This window comes from Triplophysa rosa, linkage group LG3 (assembly GCF_024868665.1).
Source record: "Triplophysa rosa linkage group LG3, Trosa_1v2, whole genome shotgun sequence".
NCBI classification, from domain to species: domain Eukaryota; kingdom Metazoa; phylum Chordata; class Actinopteri; order Cypriniformes; family Nemacheilidae; genus Triplophysa; species Triplophysa rosa.
The window spans coordinates 4,148,445-4,173,214 of NC_079892.1; the positions used below are offsets into that span (position 1 = coordinate 4,148,445).

Here is a 24,770-nt window from a genome sequence, read left to right on the forward strand (position 1 = left end):
TTGTTAATATTACTTATTGCAGTAGTTCAATGATTATTCGTGATTAGTCGCGATTAATCGCAACCAGAATAAAGTTTGTATATACATAACATAATATATGTCTGTGCGCTGTACATATTCATTCTGTATTTATAAACACATACATGTACATATTTAAGAAAAATATAAAATATACTGTAAACCTTTGCTGTAGTTTTGCAGCAGGTTTGCCAGTAACTTACTGTAGATTTAAATACTACTTAGTACTACTTTCCTATTAGTACGGTTTTCAATTACTTTCATCAAAATTAAGACACTTTATATATAAAATACTTATGTATCATTTAAATTATATATAAATATAAATAAATACATCCTAAATTTATATATGTATGTGCGTGTATGTGTTCAAATACAAAATGAATATGCACAGTACACAGACATATAATGTAAACACAAACTTTATTCTGGATGCGATTAATCGTGATTAATCCTTGAACAGCCCAACTTTGCAGTAAAATATACAAAAGCCACAAAGGGGCTGTGAGTGATGACGCAAGTGAATTCTTAACCAATTTCTAAATCTTGTCGCATTCTTAAATCTCAGGTAGCCAACAAAAGCCTCTGATTTAAGCTTTGTGTGCGCTGTATTTCATCAACCTCAAATCCGCGTCTGCTTACCGAGCAAACACCTGAAATACAAAAACACTTTCGCCTTTCAATGGGACCTATTAAGTGTCGGCGCTTCCGAAACGCACCCAATTACGCCTGAATTTATTTCTCGCCGCAGTCTTTTCTCCAAGGCATATGGAATTACACACATTCCCTGGATTTTTCTTCTCTCCTTATATAGCAAAGAAAGGCAGCTTATACCATTCTGATACATTCATTAGAGCCTATTAAGCATCAAGCTGTCATTGAAATCAAAGCTATTTCATGTTAACAAAGCCCTTCAGCCAGTTAACCTGCCTAGAAGGTGGTATGATTTTACATAATTCAGCTAGCGTGTAACCCCATTTTTACATGTTTTCGTATACAGGGCCAGAGTTGAATCGCAACAAATTCCTTTCATGCTGTGCGTGTAAACCCGTCATTTGCAATAAAACATCATTTTCCACATTCGTCTTGTGGGAGGTGACGGTTATCATGACAAATGGCCGGGAACACCCTCATGAATAAACAATGCAGCTTTTATATCGGCTCATTTTGCAGTCATTTACAGCTCCAGACGCAATCTACTGAAGAAGGTAATCTCTACATTCAGTACAGACAGCTTTTATGTGCATTCATTTATATTTACATATACTGGTTTCAATACTGTGAGAGCACCTTATATCATACAGCCGCGGAAAAAATAAAGAGACCATTTCAAAGACCATTTCAGTTTTTCTGAATTTACTATTTATAGGTATGTGTTTAGGTAAAATTATTATTTTTGTTTTATACTGTGAACTACTAACAACATTTCTCCCAAATTTCAAATCAAAATATTGTTTCTAGTTGCATTTATTTGCAGAAATGAAAACCGGAGAAACAGGTGAAAATAACAGAAAAGATGCTCTGTATCAGACCTCAAATAGTTCCAAGAAAACAAGTTCATATTCACTTTTAAGCAATGCAACAGTAACTTTTAGGAAAAGTTCAAATATATTTTTTTATGTGATAACCTTGATTTTTATCACAGTTTTCATGTGTCTTGCCATGCTGTCAGTCTTTCACATTGCTGTTGGATGACTTTATGTCACTCCTGAGGTTTGATTTTGTTGAAATTCAAGAGACAATGGACTGCAATGGCCACAATACATCTAGAAATGCTGATTAAATGAAAATTTGTAATGGTCTCTTCATCTTTTAATAGTTTTAAGCCATTTATAAAGGATAAAAATAAATTCTCATAGAGCTAAGCGTAACAGAAACTGCAGACTACTTAAGATGTTTTATCTCTAAACTCATCCCCTTTATTCCATTGCTTTGTTAACAAATTCACAGCCTTCAATAAACACATTTTACTTTGCACTTACAATAGCCAAGCAACGCTCCCATTATTATGTGTAATCTACAAATATCAATATCCAAGTAAAGACCTGTTGTGTGCAATAAATGATTATAGCTATTTGGCCTATTTATTGGTTAAATATCTCTCCGTCACCCATGCGGTGACTTTCCGTAAAAACACACAAAACACAGATGGCCCTCTCACATCGGGACACAAAGTGATTTAAACGGTCTGTTTAATCTTGTAAGTATACGTAATGTTAAAACTGTTGCCTGCCGTAAGAGGTTGGACGCATATCGCTTCATTTGCATATTCCCATCTCTGACTTTCAAAGACACCCACATGCAGTCGGAAAGACAGATCATTGGCCGTCTCCTGAACTCAGGGGCTTAATGGCTATCATTATGGAGTGTTGGCACAGTTGAGCGTAAGGTCAGTTCGCACAGTGAATCTTAAAAGAAGCTATAGGACCGAACCGCATGCTTTCTCTCCGAACGTAAACAGACGTCTTGACAAAGAAATGAAGTGGCGTTCTTTCAGAAAGCAGAAAACAGATCAAGGTCGGCCTTCTGGCAACCACTCGGGCATAAAAGCCATCAAGCTATCATTTGCTCATAAGTGTGGACAGTAGAGCCTGTGCCTGTCAGTCTGAAAAAGTCTTTGTTTGTTCTTGAAAAGTTGTGGGAATGCAGACTCTGGCATCTGACTACAATGCATATGAAGAGTTTTTACAAACCACATTGGTTCAGAACAATTCAAATATTAAAGATTAACAATATGAATCAATTATAGGGATGTACATATTCATAAATATGCATTTAGAGATTGGAGAAAGAAAGTACAGTCTAAAATAAAACATTGATTAATCAAATGAATTCATTTAATAATTCTTCCCACATTTTATAGAGAATAAAAGTATGTATGAATGTGGTGGCACTTGCATGATTAAAATGACTAACTGGGAGCAACACCTGCTCTAATTTTCAGTTTCACAAGCATGTTTTTACTCTTTCGGCACCCTGACCAGATCTAATTTTAAGCTATATAAATGTGAAACCTTATTCCAGAGGATTAGTGCTACCTGGCTTGCAGAGAAAGCTGTTTTCCCCACAGAAATGCTGCATTCAACTCATTTACCTTTCAATGCTCAGCGAGGTACAAAAGCACTGATTCTGAATGAGGTCTCCGTATTTTTACAGTGCCAAGAGTCACAATAAAGCAGACAGGCTGTTGTACCTGACGCAAACCCAAAAATGTGTGCTAATGGATGCTGCAAAACAATCCTTGTCTTTCCTTACATAAATGAAATATGCTCGAGTCACGGATAACACATCAATGCCAAACAGACCCAAAGTCATGACACACCTACGATACATTCATACTGCTTCACTGAGGCTTCCATTCACACCAATAGATGCAGACAGATTCATTAGAAATTGTTCAATAGAAATGAAGCTTTTCACGCTGTGACCGTCACGTAATGTGACAGTCTTGCTAGGAGACCTAAAAAGGACTTTTCTCACAAGGTTTATGGTAAAAAAGCAATGGCAAATGGAAATGGCTCTTTAAAAACGCACGTCTGCCTACAGTAAGCTGCAGTGTGTGTTCACCTTCATGCACACTGATTTAAGTTCATTACTTATATAAGTTTACACAACCTTTATGTTCCCGTCATGACCTTTTCATCATGACGCTGGTGTTTATCCTTACCAATATTCATATTTGTGATTTCTGAATGTTTACACAACTCTGCTTAACACACACACACTGTATGAAATCAAATTAAACATAAAAATCGGCTGCTTTTGCACTGTAGTCTCCAACTAAAAATGTTCAAGGACTTTCTCTTACACATCATTTCACCATATATCATGATGAATATGAATTCATGCACTGTAAAAAATCACCTCTTTCAACTTAAAAACTTTAGTTCAAAAGCATAAAACTTAAACTTCAAAAGCTTAGACTTAGAGATCCAGTGTATGAAATTAAGCGGCATCTAGCGGTGAGGTTGCGAATTGCAACCAACGGCTCACTCCACCCCTCCCTTTCAAAGCACTAGCTACTCAGGACTAAGATGTCGTCACGTTTTCGCTTCTTTGCCGAAGGAGATAATGTATTTACGAAACGCGCTCTGTAGAGCAGTTTGTCCGTTTAGAGCTACTGTAACAACATGGCAAATTCCATGCAAGGGGACCTGCGGTGTATGTAGATAGAAGTAGATCATTCTAAGGTAATAAAAACATAACGCTTCATTGTGTAAGCTCTTTATACACATCTGAACACATAGTTATGTGTATTATATTACATTTCTGTCAATAGATCCTGAGTAATGGAAACATGAACATTATTGAGAACATCATTTTTTTGCTCTCCATTACGATGTTGTGAACCCTAAATTAATTTGTAGCATTTCAAATTTAAGTGTGCTTTATTTGCACTTCATTTTTATGTATCATGACTATAATTCCTAGCTAGCCAGAATTTTAACAAGGAAGCGTCTGTTCTGAGAAGAACAACCAGCGTGTTGGACAGGATTACACTTTACCTTCTTCTCTTCCTGTCCCACATCTATTTAGGTGCAAAATTACTAGCAATCTTTTCCAGCCTTCCCTGTGTAGACCACAACAATCTGTCCAAGCCCACCAGGGAGAGAAAAAGTAGAGAGTGAAAATTAACTCAACCCGAGCCTGCAACAATCCTACAACCTTGAAACCGGAGGCGAAACGGAGGAGACGTGTTCTAATTCTGTCCATCTCCTTGTTTTTCAGCCCCTCTATTCATCTTGTTTTATGTTCTCTTCAATTCTCTTATTCATCCATTTACAGCTCTCCTGCTCACAGGCATAGGGTGCCCTTGAAAACGCATGATGAGTCTGTACAGTACGCTGTTGTGTAGAGTAATGGAATCCGTCCATGTGTTGTGGAAAAGAGTCGGATCTCGATGCCTCCCTTCAATAGGCTTGGATTAAGAAGCGCTCTAAAAAGGATTAGTGCATTTTCCAGCCAGCTAAACCCAGCCCTCGGGCACAGCCTCGGAAAGCCACATGTCCTGGATGAGAAAGGGGGAGATGGAAAAAAGGAGGGTAATAGAGAGACAGAATCCCAGATAACGTCATGAGAAAGGAGGTATACGGAAGTCATGATGAAACCTCCGCCAACTCTTTGACGTGTCTGCGAAAGAAACCGTGGCGCATTCCAGAACTCACAACCCGAAATCACTGTCACGGTTCTGACTCCAGCTTCAATTGCTTCCTCCCTCTGGCTGGCGTGGAGCGGTGTACGGTAGGGCAGATTTCCAGCATTTCTGATGGGATTCCAAAGGCCCGATTCTGGTGGAAAAGAAAGCTGACAGGTTCGGGTCACGTGAGGTGGGGTTGAGTGGAGAGGCAGCCACGTTATTTACAGGTCTGACTGACAGCCACCAAACGCAATCCATCCATCACCCGTGCTATTAGAATTAAAGTGAGAAAGAGAGCGAAGGACTTTAAAAGTCTTGTTTATTGACTCCACAAAGCCAACCGGACCTGGATATTTATGCACAAAACAAAGACGGGAGTCTTCGAGCTGACCTCCACCCAATATCAATAATTCAACACTTTGAACAGAAGTAAAATTCCCATTTATTTTCTCCATAGAAAAGAGATTTTTTAACCTTTTAAGACAGATTACTGTAAGCTTTAAGAGACTGATGGTATATGTTTCTGTAAAAGCCAGCTTTTCCCCCCAATTGATATACAGTATACTTTTTTCCAAAGTCTATGAGTTTGTATTTCATCTTAATAAATGGTAGGATTCACGATTTAAAACTCTCCTTTATGTTTTGTCAATGGACAAAATGTCTAAGAAAAAAGAGAAACGTTTCAGTGTGGTTGTTAAGGCGTTCTATGGGGTTGCTAGGGCATAACTTGGAGGTTGCTAAGGTGTTGTGGGTGGTTGCTACGGAGTCACAAACCTCACTGAAATCTTTATAATACTGTGATCCTACAGCTCAGGTGCTTCCTTCAATTTAAACTTATTTTATCATTTATTTAACCATCCATCAGGTGAAAACCTTAAAGGGATAGTTCACCCAAAAATGAAAATTCTGTCATCGTTTACTCACCCTCTTGTCCTGTCAAACCTGTACGGTATTTATTTTCCCTACTATGGCAGTAAATGGGGGATGAGATCCGTTTGGTTAATGACATTCTTACAAATAACTTTCTTTGTGTTCAGCAAATCAAAGAAACAACCCGAGGGTGAGTGAATGATGACAGAGTTGTCTTTTGAACAATCCCTTTAAGGCTTATTACATAAAAAAATCGTCCTCAACAAAACATGATTTCAGGTAACATTTAAGTTCGTCGCAGGATGCAAAACAAACCATGCGATGCACTGCTAATTATCTAACTAAAGCCCACCAAAAGCAAATTTGCCTCTCACTTATCGCAACTACAACACATAGGCAGAGAGACGGAGACAAACAGAGATGCAGAGAGAGAGACCATTGTTGTCCTTCCAGCTTTCAATCTATGCCATGGGATGCCAAACCATTTCTGCTACCTCCATTTGAATTTGAATAGGCACTTTACGTCCAATCGTCATTGGCAGAGAGCGCCGTCTAAATGAACCAGACCCGGTGAAATTAGTTAAAAAGCCTCGTTTCCTGAAGATGGGGAGGATCGGTGAAATGTACCAGTTTTCTCATGTGTATTCAACTGTTTCTATATGCTGTTCTCCTCGACCCTCTTCAGTCGCTGAATAAATATCTAAGATTAGCAGAAACGAAGCCGGGCTTTAAGATCACTTGCACTGCCGGTACAGACTTCTTCAAAAACATGTAAGCAGCATTTGCAGATATTAGAGATTATGAAGGACATGTGAAAAACCTTGAAAGTAAACAAAACGTTGTAAAATCCCTCTCTTTCTCTCTCTTTCTGTGTTTGCTTCTGTCATTCTCTGTAGATCTATTTTCGAATTGTTTCCCGGTGCAAAGCTCTGTAAATATTTTGCAGAACCGCAGCTGTCTCCGGATCAGAGCATCATTTTTAGCACCTGGAGGATTTCCTGTAGGAAAGAAAAAACGCCAATGAGATGCTTCATGTCTCAATTCTCTCCTCCAGATAGCGGTAAGATTCAATGGATGGTGCATGGTAACTTGCTGGAATCTCCTGCTCTTCAGATTTTGTTCTACCTCTGTGAGATTTGCCAGGATACCCAAGTCTGCAAAGTCAGAGATCTAACCAATGCAATTCAATTGTATAACTCTTTACATTTATTACAGTATAAGCCAATAACTGTGATTTATTTATATTGTATAAGCATGTGAGACAAACATCCTAAGACTCTCAAGCTCAGGCGGACTGCTTGAGAGTCTTATGATGTTTGTCTCACATGCTTATACAAAAAAACTGCGAACAATTCTTTAATACGACAAGATTTAAGACACAAATGAGAGCTTTTTCTAAAAAAAAAAAAAGGGTAGACAACCCCTCATCCTGACCGAACAATAAAAAGCCTCTGAAACTGACAGGTACTCTTACTCAACCACCAATGCATGTCAATACATAAGCTACACACAAAAAATGTGTTTTGTGATCCGAAGATGTTAACGCTAACCTGCCAACACTGGTACCATCTCCCATTTAATCACAATGAAAATATGTGATAACTCATCCACGTGCTTCGCTCGATATCCAAGGCGCTGATTCATCCCAAGATCAGATTTTACAGAGGACTCCGAAAATCAATTTGCTTTGAATAAAATACCAAACTGTCTCAGCTGCCTATTTATGAACACCACACATCATTTTGTTGCAGATCCATAATGTTCATCGCTCTTTGCTCCACAACCATACATAAGGAAGAATTCCCTCCTCAGTTCAGTTTTCTTAGACTGCCTCACCATTTCTGACTATTGACACAGACATGCATTTTACCTCTCATTTCACGGACTCAAACCGATTCAATTCAGTATAATGGTCTTGACAGTAGATGTGCAGCACACTTTTTGTTTGCTGGGTTGCCGAGGTGTGGCAGACCCGACGGCGATGGATTTCCCCGCTCTTTTTCACATTCAGCTGATTGATCTTAATATGCATTTGTCTGGGTGCCGGGAGGGTTACGAATGCTTGTTAGGCTTCGCTGTTGCCGCGGAATGGCAGTTACACTGTAAGCAGTTGCTATGGGTTTTAGCAGGAGTGAAGACTGTAACTTCCACATGTCAGTAGGAGAGGCGCTAAGGCAAGACTGGTGGTGTTAACACAGATTCGTTAAAGAAGATTTCCTTCCATAACTTTGTAAGCTGCATTGTCCTGAGATTGAAGACTTCTGCATCCTTCTGCACACTGGAATCAAAACCAAGAAAGAAAGCCGTTCTGGCTGGAGGCCCAGGGTGAGACAGATTTGAGGCAAATCCCCCCAACAATCTAGCACCGTAGCACTGGTCTTCTGGGATTTTTCAGACTGAAAGGGAAAGGGGAAATTGTCCTGGCATTAAAAAGAAAGGAACCGTTCTCCCTCCATTACACCCGAACTTATAACGCTTAATGCAATCAGCTAAAGGCAACAAATCGATGAGGGTCTATCAAAGAGAACAAGCAAAAATCCAGATGTCTTCGGTGGGGTGAATATAATCACAGCTGATTCATGAAGGGAGAGGAGAAGAACGACAGAGAGCAAAACAAGAAAACTACAGCTAGATTGTAGATTGTCAATCTCGGAAACATCTAAATAATCCAGCGCACAACGGTCCTTCAAAAATCCTCTTCAAACATAACGGTGCAAAAAATGCTGTGGAGACTGAAAGACACAGATAGAGATAGGAAGGGAGGGCACTGATCGGTTAATTTCTACCGCGCTGCCATAGGCGACTGATTACTGCAACATGATGGTCGGACAGACAAAACTAAGAGAAAGAGCAATACAGACGGAATAAAACAGTGGGAGGAAGCTCTCTCTCGGGGAAACCGACGGCACGTAGGAACACCGTGCAGTTATGAGATTTTCTATAAAATGCATTTTTCATGAGAGCATTTAGGAGCCGTTAGCGCACATCTCTGAGCGGCAGGTGCTCCGCAGACTGCATTAAACCACGGAACGACGCGGCTCCAAACCACTTTATTCTCCTAACAAAACACTAAGCGTCGCAGTTACTGTCAGTACATCACATCTTAAATCAGTTAGCTAAAGAGGGGAGAAGCTATGTCAAAACCTAGCGAACTTCCTAGGCAGACATTACATTTTGGCCATCGTAGTTGGTGTAAAAGTTTATCGAGAAACGGCTCTCGTGCTTGTCTACCTGCAAGAACCTCGAAAATATTTACGATCAAAGAGCTTCTGCAATGTGACATGTTGTTGCAGCCCAACAAATCTGGCAACCCCGCTGTGGATGTGCTGATTGGATTGGAGATGGAAAGAGATCGTTACCTGTTGTCATTCAGCTGTGTGTATCTGGGCTGAGGGTCTGGATCTCTGTCATTCACATCATAACTGGCATCTGGATCCTTGAAATAAAACAGAGAAAAGGAAGGGCTGTATTTTGACACTCAACATTCCATCCTCTCGTGTTGCTTGAATGCACAATGTGTTTCAAAACCTAGTGAGCTGTCTACCCAGACAGAATTTTTCATAGATGCAGACATTATTCTTATAACGGAGTCCGTCTCTATCAGAGGAACACCATCAGTTCTTACTATTAAATATACCTAGATTTATAATTATGGTATTATCATTGGAGCATTGATCACATTAGTCCAATAGCGATTTATTGTTGTAGATAGCTCACGTAGTTTGTGGCGAGATCGGGGTGATCTTTCTCGATGCCGTCATCCAGAATGGTCACGACCACTCCTCTTCCTGTAAATCCCTGAGCCCACGCCTCCCTCACATTCAGGTCTCCACGACTGGGATTGAGCTGCAGGTAAAATACATTTTACTAGACATATTTCACATTCAGTTTCACAGCCAAGCTGTGAAGAAAAATTCTGGAAAGAGAGAAAATTATTCCTCAGTGCTTTTATAAAGAGACACCCCCTTCAGCAAGAAAAGGGCAAATGTTGGACTTGGGAAAGCTCTTGTGTGTGGCACAGAAGCGCAGGACAGGGGACGCTGTGTAAAACATGAAGCCCCCGAGGTGTTTTGATGGGGTAAGTTAACCAAGTCACACACAATTTGACCAAGACTTCCCGATAGGGGAAGACCCACCTGCAGAACTACACACACACACAATGATATTTTACCCTTGTCACAAAGGAAGTCCAGCGACAGGAGCTAAAGCAAATGAAAGATGACCGTTCACACAATGGCCCACACATTTTTCTCTCCTAAATTGGAGCATGTCGGCAGGACCATCCCAAATAGGTGTTATCCTTTTTACCCAACAGCTATTCCCTCAACAACAAAACTATTTCTCACTTCTCTTTCGCTCTTTCAATGTGTTTTTCTTCCGGCTTTTCATTCCCTCACGCTTTCCTTTATATCGACGCCATCTGCTATAACGCCACATCTAAATACTTTCGACTAAACTTAGGACATAAAATGTAAAAGTGGAAATTGGGTGGAAATTTAATTTGCACGTCTTTGGATAACTGGCCCTTTTACAACCTTCTCTCCCCTGACAAAAAAACCCCACACATAAAAATAAACCGACAGAATCGAATCTCTCGTCTTTCTGTGCTGCTTCTTCAGTGTAAACAACTTAAAAAGCATTCATTCCCTTGTCAACAATAATACAACCTCCATTCTTCACTATGAAAACACCAAGGATGTGTGTGCGTGTGATGTTTAACACAGTAAAACACACAGACGTGGCTTAAAAGAGGCATCGGACGAGATGAAACTTTAACAGATTAGCATGCTAATGCGCAACGACAGCTCTCGCGTTTGTGTTGTCGTTTACGGCCCACGAAAACTCTTTGGTCATTCAGTTCACATATTAATATGTTTTGAACTTGAAGCTCGACGGCTGAATACAGAATAGAGCTTTAAAAGCAGCTACACCCAAACAAACACACTCATCCGTGTAAACGTTCACACAACTACACACATAATTCAATTATTTATGTTTTTTTTTAAATAAAAAATGAAAGTCATTCTCGAAGCAATTTTTTCTTTTTTATACACATTAAGACCAGAAACATGTTAAAAAAGTAAACAGGGTAGATTTTTTATTTAACGTTGCCTTGCACTTAAAAGCGGTTTAAACAGAACTCATATCTGTATGGGGATTTAGTGTAGGAAACTATCTAAGAACCTTCACAGATCAAGCGCAGATGGCTTCCCGCTGTAAAAGCACTTAATACACTTTACATTCATAACAACTGCAAAATAAACAAACACAGATGCTGTTCACGTACCAGGTACCACTGCTGAGGGAATTTCGGATCTGTGGGTTCGATATGAATGTCTCTCTTGTGTCGTCGCTTGGCAATCTGCTGCTCGGCCCAAATCACCTAAAAAAATAAATCACACAAATACACACATTAGAGGTAATAACAAACCCAATATTTCATAAGTTAAACATTTCAGTAAACTGATCTCCATCTCTATCTTCTGTATTGAACTAGCATGTATGTTCTTACTGCATGGCTTATCTTCACACTAAAAATACCCAAATTTCACACGGATCTGCACAGTTTAATTCAATCTGCTCTGTTATTGCACTTCACCTTGTTCTACGAGTGTGTTTTTGACTCTCTTTGACAAATTTGATTGGTTTACTTCTTTCCCAGTTGTGCCTCTTTTCAACAATGATATATAATGGAGTACTTGTCTCCTGTTTCTCAATTTCGCTTTAGTAATCTCGTTTCCTCAAGAGTTTAACAAAACTTGCTCATGTTTGTGCTAGGGCTGTTAAACGATTAATTGCGATTAATCACATACAGAATAAAAGTTTTTGTTTACATAATAAATGTCTGTGTGCTGTGCATATATTTCCTACATATATGTACACATGTATGCTTATGTGTTTATAAATACAAAATTAATATGCACAGTACACAGACATATATTATGTAAACACAAACTTTTATTCTGGATGCGATGCATCATTTGAGCCCTAGTTTGTGCTCATGTTTGCTTGATATCAAGTTTTACTATTAGATCTAAAAAATCTCAACATTTCTAATCAAATTCTTCCAAGACTCATTTCTTTTTAAAACCTCTCTAAATTCTTACTGTTGTGATTACAATATTGTGCATCTTTTGTTTTCACAAATGTTTCATTATTCTATTTTTTATCATCCAAAGGAATTAGAGGAGACGCATCTGTGACAAAGATGCTGTTTAAGTAAAACCTCACTTAAAACACAGATAAGTCTATTCAACTATGCAAGATTGCAGTTTTGCATTCAAGAAATTATTTATAAAAGCAAGACACAGCACAAACATTAGCATTTATACTAACCTAGAGGTATTCGAAAGCACAGGGTAAAATCTAATCAGGTAGAGATGTATAGACATCTCAAATGCATTCCCTGCAAAACAATTGTTTATAATGAACTCAAAAGGTCCACGGGGCTCCTGCTTCATACAGGGATCATTTTTCACTTCATGGGGGACGAACAGAGGGCCTACAGATGATCTTGTGCTCATTATCTTACCTCTTCCCTCCTGCTCATTCCTTTTGCCTTAAAATTCACAAACAAGCCAGTTCTACAAGCCTCCCAAAGAAAACAACCCTCAGATCACTGTTACAGAAAACCTAATTCTAACAGTTTAGAAGTCACAGAACATCAGGTGCTTCAGCGCAAAGCCATGTTTACATAATTACATGTGACTGGAGGTTGTAATTTACACTTTTTTTCCATGTTGGTGCCTGTAGGAAGAAAATGGACCATCTCTTAGTGTTTAATGGATGGGTGGGTGGGTTGGTGGTAATACGAGAAGTGAAATGCTGTGTGTGTTTTTAAGTGTCACAATCTGTATTGCAATGCAACATATTCTTCCATGACTAAATTATCACATACAGTAGTTGACACCTTTAAGAGCCCACAGCATGCAAAACAGGGTACAACATATGGCGCAACTTACAAAACAAATGCTTGATGTGCCTGTTTGTGATTAAGCAAATCCATAATTTTTGTGTGAAAAACAATCATGGTTCTTGGGAAGGCGGTCTACACAATCCCTTGTTAGAAACCATCCTGCTATATGATGTATTTCAATGAAACCAGCAAAACAATTAACTTAATCCTTTTACAGCGTAAAAATGTGGTTCATTTTATTATTCTCCTCTTCTGAGCAGCAAGCTTAGCTTTCACAGCGCATGTTCTTTTAAAAGACGAGGGTGATTCACACAATCGCCACACACACATACACCCCCACACGCTCAAAATCCTTCGAGTAAACCGTCCTAACGCCCTTGTTTTTCTGTAATGCACGGGGGTAAATTTATCCCGAACGCAGCAATGTGCAGCAAGGCCGGGTCAGATTTTGAAGAATTCATTTTCCTGTTTCTGTCACGTCTTGCTGCCCTCTGTTCCGCAGAAAACTTTGAAAAGCTCACACTGACTTTCCCAGCGAATGAAATTGTGGCAAGTGAGCGGAAGAGGCGACCTGCATTACATTTCACAAATTCTGTTAGGAAACGTCGCTGGAGGGAATGTGCTGCCTTCAGAAATCTGCTTCTTTAAAAAAAACCTCGCTGACCTCGGCATACAGAGCAGGCTGTGCGTTGTGTACGTGTGTGTGTGTGTGTGTGTGTGTTGTACTGTATGTGTGTGCCTTGCCCGAAAATTGAAGTAGCAACAAGAACGTCTGACCCGATGCAATACAAAATGGATCCAGAGCAGAACCCTGATTCTGTTAGCCTTGCATAAATAGAGGCTAGCACGCTGGGGAGAAATAATCCGGCTTGTATCTTCCCTGTTGTCTTTCGGCCTCTCATTCTCTCCTGTCACAGATCTGTGTTTGGAGTCATCCGGTGTCTTTTGCCAGCGTCTGGTGGGCAGGTGGGGTCTGGGAGGGCATCGGTATTAGGCGTGTAGTTGGATCTCTGGAGAGTGCAGTGGGTTTTAACTAGCGGCTGAAGCTTCAGAGAGAGAAGATAAGAGGCTTGTCAGTGGGAGATCTATGGAAGCCTGCAGCCAGCGGCCCAAATATGCAGTCGCTCGGGACGCCTCTGCTGCTCTCAGATAACTTATCGGCTGAGCCAGGGTCTTACACTTTAGTACCCCCACACACACACGCACAAGCTAAAAAAACTCCAGCACCTACGCACATATGCCAATAACACAGCCAGTCGACCATTTGAAGCTTAGGACCAACTATGCCCCCCTTTCTTGTCTCCAAACGTTGTGTATTGGTGACTCAACCTTACCTGTGGATCGGTGTGTAGTCGGACGTGAACTCCGCGATGGCCGAACAAAGATCTCTTCACCACACCCCTGTGCTGGAAATGATAGTAGTCCCCGAACACCTGTGGAGACGCACACACAAAGAGAGGTGATATATTAGAGTGCTGTTCCAAAAGAGCCCCGTCCTACCCAATGCACAAGGTCATCTGGTCTTACGATCCAGAGGGAAACACGCTCATTAACTCCAGCACCTGCACACAGGCCTGGCCATCTCTCTTTCCAACACATCTCACACGCCACACGAACACGAGGCACAGCCTCTCGCACAGTCCAAACACAATATCTGCGACACATCCGAAAACAAACACGTCTCAGACATTCCCACATTGAGAAACATTCTGTGAAAATAATAAAAGAATGATCACTTTCATGACACACGCATGCATGCTGACAAGTGTTATGCATTTTTCTTGAATTTCTTTGTAGAAGACTCGGCAAACACGCACATCAAAAGCGTTAAGCATAAAATGTATGGTGCATAGCAAAAGGGGGATGGAGATGAAAAGAGAGCGTTCTAGAGATCTGACTCCCGTTTCCATTCAATTTGATCCAGGGAAGCTGTGATTTTGTTGTCATGTGTTTCAGCGCTGTAAACCAGCACATAAAAAGCAGAAATCTCACTGCTTCTGGACCGCTACATGCCACACGCTAATGTGTGGGTAGACACGGTGCTCTGCTGGGCGGCTCGCAGCCCTGTTTTCTTTGAGCTTGAGAATATTTGGACAAAATCATGCCTCTATCATTAGTCATCTTGTGTTTTTCCCAGCAGAACACGGAAAGAAACTTCTGCTCTTCTCGAACTACACACACAAACGCACAGAAATGTTCACCTATTCCAAGTGATGTCAGTGGAGACGTGCTTCACCGAATGGATTCGCCACTATACAGTAAAGTGTCCCCATCCTCTAAAATGACGTTCATTTATCAAAAAGCATCCCTGCTGGGCTTCTTTTCCCATGACAATTCACTGCAGACAGTCTCTCTGCTTCCTATGCTGCCTCGGTCTCCTTTTTACTCAATAACCTCTGACTGTCTCCTAGTGATCAATAGCATGACCTCTACTGCCAACATCTACCTGTCCGCTCCTGCAGATCAACGTTCCTGGAAGTTTGGTTTCAACGACACTCTATCACACCTGACCGTAATTTTTAAGTAAGCTCTGTTATTAGCTGGCTCAGGTGGGTTTTATAAAGGTTTAAGTTTTTGTGTTACAGAGCAGGATCAGCACGGCTTAGAATGTGAGGACCAGTGTTGGGTGTAACTAGTTACTAAGTAATTAGTTACTGTAATTTAATTACTTTCCCTTAAAAAAAGTAAAGTAAGGGATTACTCTTATTTGTTCTGTAATTAAATTACAGTTACTTCGGACGTAACTGAATTAAATACTCTGTAATGTATACAATAGTGGAATTGACATTAAAATTCAAAATCTAACTTTAAAATGCATGCATTAATGTATCTTTCTCACATTTGCTATACAAGTCAGTTAATAATTGTACTTTATGTAGTTTTATATGATTTATTTGAATGAATTAAGAGTCGTTTCGTGTCTATCCTTGACTCACTTAACTAATCAAGGTTGATATAAGATATAGAAAGTAATTAGTAATAAATAATTAAATACTTTTTGTAGAGAGTAATTTGTACAGTAATCTAATTACACCATTGAATGTGTAATTAGTAACTAGTAATTAATTACTTTTTCAGAGTAACTTCCCCAACACTGGTGAGGACTTGTGTAACAGTGATTTAATTTAATGTTGTACCAATACAATTCGACGCTAGCATGCTAAGCCAACATTGCAATACTGCAATATGCTTAAAAATACACAGTGGGTAGAGTAATCCTATTTTGGTTATACTGCACTGTTTTTGATTGACACTTTTCAGTATTGAATGAAATTCATAGTTTATCAACGTCTTGCTTTTTTTGCTGTGCTCAGCGCAATGCATTGTGGGATTGCTCAGTCTGAGAAGAATACATGCTGCCTTAGAAATTGGCAAAAATGTGTCGCAAACTGCTCATATTTTCCAAGATATTAAAGTCAGATATTTTAATTTGAACACATCTGTCAACAAATTCTGAAAAGAACAAATTATATAAGCAATGCCATCCACGTTCGTTTTCATAGCTCTAAACTCTTATTGCGTGTCAAACGGCATTTGCTGTGCTGCAACATCATCAACACCACGGCAAAATAAATGACATTTTATCTAACTTGGCAGTCTGCATCAAATGTTAAGAGATAAAAGACTGAGAACCACAAAATAATACCAAGACAATAAAGAGACAACATATTTCTATTGTGTTGTGTAAACAAACATGTAATCCAATTTAGAAACACTTAAATGAGCTGCTTATTTTAATAAATCTGTCAAACAGATTCCAAAAGAGTTTGAAACAGTAACTATTACTCACTAACTCCCTCAAAGCAGTTATTTAACATCTGACTCACTGGATGTATATGACATTGGACATACAAAGTTATACATACACTTCTAAATAAATGATAAATAACCACAAATAAGCTTGACGTAGACAGGGTCTGGGTCCTGTAGCACGTTCTAAACTGGGAAAGGTTTTATTGAGACCAGATGCTAACTGTTCAAATCACATCACACCGTATGTGTCGTCAGATGAGTCACAGTACTAACACAGACTCTGAATCTCATTCCCTCTCTGTTTTTTTTTTCACTTTTATTATGCTCTTTGAATCACCAGTCTTTTACTTACTCAGATTTTAATATTAAACCTTGGTGTATAAGCATGGTTGTGAATGTAAACCTTCAGGTCAAAGTGAGTGAAAGAGAAATAGGAACGATGACGATGTAAAGAGAGATAGAAAAACAGAAAGCTAACTTTGATTTACAGCAGAAGTGAAAGTGAACATCATTCCTCTTTCTGGCCTGATTGTATAATTCATAAACTCACTGGCCAGATTTCTAAAAGAACTCATTTACTGTTCTCTGTGACTTTGTTCATGTGGATATGACACATACTGAGTAATGGTGAGGATGCTTTAAATGGACAGTCTACTAAAGCACGGCAAACTCAGATGGGAGTTTATGGTCTGCTGGTTTTTGTGTGTGTGTGTGTGCGTGTGTGTGTGTGTGAACCTTCCCTCGAGTTCCTGAACTCTCCCCCAGCACTGCACATTTGACATGTCTCCCTTATTTAAAACATCAGAATTAATTTATCAGCTGATTAGTAGAGAACATCATGACCTACACTGGGTGTATAAAGTAAAAAGACACCAAGCAAATGTATAGTGCTGGGAAAGGGAACGGGAGCAGTTTGAAAACCTATGCAACACACACAGACACACACACACACACACACACACACACACACACACACACACACACACACACACACACACACACACACACACTCACACACACACACACACACACACACACACACACACACACACACACACACACACACACACACACACACACACACACACACACACACACACACACGTGCACTCCTCTGGGAGGTGAGGGATTTTTGTTAGCAAAGTTCTGAGCTGTTATATTTATGACCTTCATTAAAAAGCGTACATTTCAAGAGCCATATTTTTAAGAAATTTTAAAGCCTTTTATTTATGTTTAAGAACACCTTTAATGTCAGTGATGTTAGTATTCCAGATGGTAGCGTATCCCTAGCTGAATAAATCTGTATAAATCAAAAATGAATAAGGAAAAAGCATGAGAGAAAACCATTTGTGCCTGCTTTATTGTATAGTCACATCAGATGACCTCAAATCCTTCTGTCGTGTCTGGGGAATGTAAAGATACAGTATGTGAAAATTCAAATCCTCTGTTTTCATTTTTAAAGTGCCAAGTCATCTGGAAGCAATGAAAACTTTGTTAGCAGAATGTTAGTACATGGCCCCGGCTGTTACACACCTATCTGCTTTCATTTCTCGCCATCCTTTATCTCTCCCCTTCTTTTCCTGTTTTGTTTGTTCTGTATGAGAAATGAAATATTATCAAAGAAAAGCTTCACGGTTGAATAAGGTCAAATAAAACTCTTTTTTTATCCCAGTTAGACTAATGCTTTTACACATGACTGCAAGGCTGGGGCAGAAATGCTGCTCTGTCAACTCTGTCAGACACTATAGAACTGCTCTCAGATCTGTGTGTGTGTGTGTGTGTGTGTGTGTAGGAGGGGGAAAACGAATCATATTCATATTCTATGCATCGTTGGACCGGAGGAAATATGCGGTGTAATATTAATTTAGCGAACGTATTTTTTAGCCCACTGGGAGTTTTAAAACTTAACATTCAGCCAGATATCCTCTTGAAGGTAACTGCTGTCACAGTTACGCAGCTTATGTTCTTTCTGGTTTACTCTTACATACACATGCATACAGTAACTTACTGTAATATTGGTACTTCAAAGCAACATGAATGCAAATGCAAAACAAAAGAGACTCACACACCAACCCTTAAGCTAAAGTGCATCTATAGGCAATGAAACCTTGTCAATACATAGGACTCATATTATTCCTCCAACCTAGGGCTGGGCTGCATTAAATGTTTTCAGTGTACTGTATTGTAAATAACACGCTTTTTAGCATATGTGACCCTGCACAACAAAACCAGTCTCAAGGGTCAATTTTTGGAAATTGAGATTTTTACATTATCTGAAAGCTGAATAAATAAGCTTTCCTTTGATTTATATTGTAAGGATAGGACAATATTTGGCTGAGATATAACTATTTAAAACTCTGTAATCTGAGGGTGCAAAAAATAATTTGATAAAAATATATATATTTGAGAGACATTGGAAGTTCAGGATAGTTGGGTTGGAAAACCGATACATAAACTGCTCAAAACATTGTGTTGAAAGAACAGAAAACCAGGTACACAGCCAAAATCCATCCTCACCCAGGCCTCCACTCCCTTCGTTCATTGAAAACCAGAGTTTTAAGAAGGATACTTGATAAGATTCCTATTGATTGAAGGTCATTTGTGGAACATTTTTGTATTCTTGATGTGTGCCACCTTTTCTGAATTTAATTTAGCTGTGGAACATCAATAGTCCAACGTCAGCTGCATCGCGTACTGTGGAGCCCAGTGGGGCATCAAAAGCTGTTTTGATCATTTCCCAGAATTCTTTTGGCACATGTCCCTGCATCTAACGTGAATCTATTCATTACCACTCACTGCTCTGGCAATTATGAAAAATTGATTTGTATTGACTCGTGTATTATACAAACCAATTATGCAACTGTACCGATGATGCAGTGAGTCACATGATCAATAGCTGTCGCATGTTTTTTGAATGAGACGCAGCATTCAGTATTCAAGCTGGTTATATAATTTAATAAAGTAGCTTAGTGCAGTGAAAGCATTTAAACTTTGACTTGCTAAACATGAAGCTGCTCATCTGAAAATCAATGTTAAGATAAAGGGAAACATGTTTAGTGAAAGAGAATGCTTGTGGGTTTTTGAATACAATTTCAAGAAATGTTGCCAGTGTAATAAGGCAAATGCAGAAGTAAAACTAATTAAACTTTTTGCAATACTCTCTTTATCTCCTTCTCGATTTCATTTCTTTTTATGTGAGCCAGGGTTCCTTGCTGTGCTTTTAATGAGGTTTTTCTTTGTGTCTGTACTTGTAGGTGAATTTTTAGATGGGGCGACAGTAGTCTTAGCTTCAAATGGCACACCCACAAAACTTGAAAAAGTTCATTTACAGACTGTTTGATGCAAGGTCCCTTCAAGGCGAGTGGCCATGTTGGTAACCCCCCTGAGCTGCTATTTCTAGGCATGAAAGTACAGTCATCATCGATTTAAATAGAGAGTTTCTTAGATGAAACAAAAAGCTGCATTTTGTTGTATTTGGAGTTGGCAAAGTTTGCCAATGTTAGACAATTATTAAGTACAGTATACTAGATTACAGTTTATATAACAAGACACGGAAATCATTGTCTCTGAAATAGTTGCCATTTTTGTCCAGAAATTCTGATTAAGTTTAATTTACAACAACATTTTGGGGCTATGAAAGCCTACCTTGTAAGGATAACCAAAATTGATGCACATGTATGCGAAATGTCTTTTTGATTTGTAAAAAAATAAAAAGATAGCACTTGGAATCATCTGGTTTTTTTTAGATTTGGTAAATGATCCATTACAACTCACGATGCAGGTGTAATGAGTTTACAAGGAAGGCGGGGCTAACTGGTGGGACACTGCAGACACACAAACCAAACACAACATGCTATTAAATTGTGTTGTAGTAGCCATAAGAAAACAGTGTAATGGGGGAGTGTGTTCCAATTACTTTATGTTCAGGGAAAAAATAATGTACTGCTTATTAAAAAAGTGCATTCTCTGTGGTGTGGAACTGACCCTTGTTAAACCTTACCCACCTGGCACTGGCAGGCTTTACTTGTGCGTGTTCAGAATCAAATTCAGGCAATTATCTCTAAAGTACTGTTGGGTAGTTTTTATTCTGGTCAAATGTTAAACAAAAAAAAGAAATTGGCCTCATTTAAGAAAAAAGAAAATGTAATTTTTATTTAAAAGTTGTTTGTTTTGTTTTTTAATGTGAAATTAAATAAAAACTAATCAAATGTTTGAATCATTAGCTATGCATATGCATATGGTAGATGCTTCAATTCAAAGCTGCAGTCAGTCGATGAGTTAAATAAAAAAATGACCTTGGCTATCGTTGCTACTGCTATGCTTTAACAACTGAGCAACAGGAAACACTGATACAAATATTTGTTTATATCGCCCACTCCTACATACAGGATCATTCTTTTCTTACCTCTTCATCTGTTCCTCCACAAAACATCAGTTCATCTCAACAGAAGCCTTTTTTTGTTGGCTCATATAGGTTGCAATACCAAAAAGCTTTTACCGCGTAATAGTGCTTTTTGTGTTTCATTCTCTCCATCTATTATACAAACACAATATAACCTCTACTTTTCTTTTATACAGTCAGTAAGCTTTTTTCTTTAGTTTTTCACTTTTGTTCCCACGCACACACACACACCAGAGAATTTCTTCTGTGTTCATCCATCCCCAAAACTCACTTGTCTCTGTGTGAAAAAAATCTAATCGACAGGCATTCCATGTCACTACAGCAAAATTCTCTTTTGATAATGATAAAAAAATGAGGCCATCACAAAACGTCACTGTTGCTTTTACCCTCACCTGACCCCGGATCGGATGATTGGAGGTGGCCAACACTATCAAGCCTCAATTCCATTTCACCTAATTATCGGTCTCATTTTAGGCTATAAGTTCATCGGGCAAGTTTGGTTATCCATAACACTGGCCCTAAATGTCACTGAACGCCCCGACGTGATTGTAACAGCACGAACGTTTGTGAATAACGGATAGAAATTTCATCTGGGTTGAAATTGGAGAGACCAGCTCAATGCAAATCAGTCACCATTGAGAATTCACGAAAGAGAGGTTTGTAGATAGCAAGTTCATTTACGACTGTAAAAATGTGACTAGGAAATAATTCAGAATGAAAGGAGGAATAATTAAAATTTATACCTCTAAAATATGACTAGGGATGTAAAGTACTGGTACTTCTGTTACAAGTCCATTCTAAAATTATATTGCTAAAAATGTAATGATATTATTCGACAAAAAAAAACAGAGAAAAAAAGAAAAAACTGCACAGCTAAATTTTTCATCAACCGATGCAGATGCCTAGAGAGCAAGCTGGGCCTGGCATAATTTAACATTTAATTATTAAACATCACATTTTTTAATATATTATTAAAAGTAAATAGACTTACATAATAGCATAAATAATATTCCATTAAAATTGAACCAACAAACCAATGCAATACAAAACAATAAGAGATTTATTTGCCTTACTGGAAATACAGTCAACCATTATTTTCAATTACAGTCAAATTTCAGTCAGTCAGAAAGTAATGTTAATGCATTATAATGGCAATAATTTAACTGTAAAATACTTAACATTCTACAAGCCACTGGCATCACACACAGGATTGACTACTACAATTTTTTTTGGTGTGACAACCCTATACCTGACATCACACAACAAAACAAAGACAAACTCTTCTTGTGAAGACAACATAAATCACAAAATCTTTCGATTTTTCAGCTAGCAGCAAATTGAATCTGGTTGAATGATTCTCCAAAACAATTTTTTCACTTAAAGGTCATTAGTATCATCCAAGGTCATGGCCAACACCGCACAATCAAATGGAAATTGCTTTCTGAAGCTAAAACCCCTGAAAGAATGAGAGAGTAGGAAAGATACAGTCACAAAGTCAGACCGCTGCCGAGGGGAAAAGGGTCATTACCTCAGAATCGGAGACAGAACTAATGACACGGAGAGAAAGATTGGAAGTTTGATACACACACACCTATGCAAACACGCGAGTACACACCGGCGAGATCATTAGCACTCTGCTCGGCATCATTCAGATGTGAGGAAGGTTTGGATGCGCACAAACACGCGCATACATGCGCGCTAATCTCGCAATGTATTATTCATAAGATGTCATTTTTATTGTCATTAAAAACGGCTTTTGATTCATTGAAATGATCAGTGCAACGGTGAGATCTCCACTGTCTTCTGGACCCCTGCTGAAAGGGGTGACTGAACTAATCTGGAACGACTCATTACATCAAACGGGTCTACCATTAGTGATTTCCACATGAAAGGACTATACAGTAGCATCACCCCAAATAGACCTTCATCAAGGCTTTTAACGTTCATCAACAGGTCTGTCCTGATAATGCGCTCAAGGACAAATCAATAAATAAGGTACTCTAGTGCGAGTACATTTATTCATACCAGCCTTGTCCCAAATGGTGCTTTTCATGGGGAGTGTCATGGTCTTCGTTGCACATATCCATTAAATCCACAAAACCTCATTGTCATTTTATTCAGAGTAGTACTCGCCAACTCCCCTCATTGTGCTATTCTGCATGCAACCTCATCATGACCCCCGCCCAACCATTTGAAAATGCTCAACCTAATGTGCCATATAATATCTAGTGGGATATTTCAGTTATATTTGAAATATTAATTCAGTTAAGTATGTTTTTTAATTTATAAAACTTGGTCAATGTCTCATTGTTCCATTGGGAAATATGCTGCACAACAAAACCATATAGATCTTTTCATCTTACCTGGTGGAATCAAGCATCTACTATTTACTCCTGCTTGCAACAGCATTTTAGATTTAGGTGCAGCTTTTTCTCCCCAAATCCAGTTGAACGACACTGTAAGACTGACGTCAACACTGACTTCAGATCAGCGCTAACAGGATATCACTGCTCCCTTAAGCAGGTCAGATTTGCAATAAAGAGATGATGAGATGCTAAGCTATACTGACTGAATCACAGCACCATTTTTCATTTCATGAAGCAATTTCTTCCTGCTCTCTCTCTCTCTTTCACACATACCCTTAAGGCTGACAGACAAAGACTTTATTCCATACTGATGTTGACTAACAAGGCCTGTCATTTAAGTGCTTTTCGGCTACATTAAATCTAAACCAGCGATTCTTCAACTTTTTAAAGGAATAGTTCACCCAAAAATGGTCCCCATTGACTTGACCCTAGTAAGTTTTATTCCTATGGAAAGTCAATGGGGACCAATTTTTGGCTGAACTGTTTCTTTAATCTAGGGCTGCAGCTATCGATTATTTTAGTAATCGAGTATTCTACTGATTTTTCCATCGATTAATCGGGTATTCGGATAATACATACTTTTTCTTTATTAAAGAGCAACTCTAAATATACACGAGAAAATAAGACAGGTCTCTTAAAATGAAAAATTAACAAAAAATAACATTTATTGCTGAAATTGCATACATTAATATCTGTGAAAACTAAACCCATTTAGTACATTCCATTGCCACATTAAATTCAAAATGCAATATAGGCCTAATACAAATGTATAAATAAGAAACATTAATAAACATAGAAAGAATAATTTCAAAGGTAAACAACTAACTTCAGCTTATGCATCATGCATTTAGTTTATCCAAATTAGTTTAGTTTCTTTTTTTTACTATTAAATAGTAATATATTTGTCCACATAAAAATACAGAGTTAACCAGACTTTTATTTTGGCAGTCTAAAAAATGCACTATGCACTTAGATGCATAAAGCTTTAATAAAATTATACAAAGAAATTACAAACTTAAAAGCCCTTTAGGTCAACTAACTCATATAGGAATATTATCAACTATGACCTCTTGAACGGTGCAAGAAAAATGTCTCCACAACAGAATTACACCAAAATTACAATTTAAAGGGATAGTCCACCCCAAAAAAATTTGGTTACCATTTACTGTTGTCATTTCACACATGTATGACTTTCTTTCTTCTGTAGAACACAAAAGAAGATATTCTGAAGAATACTGATAATCTAAGGGCGTTTTCACACCTGTGTATCGATTGCTTTGTTCCGAAACCGGGGGTTAAATCTCTACA

At 38.6% G+C, this 24,770-nt stretch overlaps 1 protein-coding gene across 1 annotated transcript in view; it reads right to left on the reverse strand.

Moving 5' to 3' along the window:
- Positions 1-24,770, reverse strand: part of furinb (furin (paired basic amino acid cleaving enzyme) b) — a 63,109-nt gene that overhangs the window by 18,011 nt on the left and 20,328 nt on the right. The window contains exons 3-6 of the mRNA XM_057329782.1: positions 14,276-14,374; positions 11,313-11,408; positions 9,743-9,871; positions 9,385-9,461 (exon numbers count right to left, since the gene is read on the reverse strand). Coding sequence (XP_057185765.1) covers positions 9,385-9,461; positions 9,743-9,871; positions 11,313-11,408; positions 14,276-14,374 — 401 coding nt within the window. The remainder of the gene's footprint in view (positions 1-9,384; positions 9,462-9,742; positions 9,872-11,312; positions 11,409-14,275; positions 14,375-24,770) is intronic.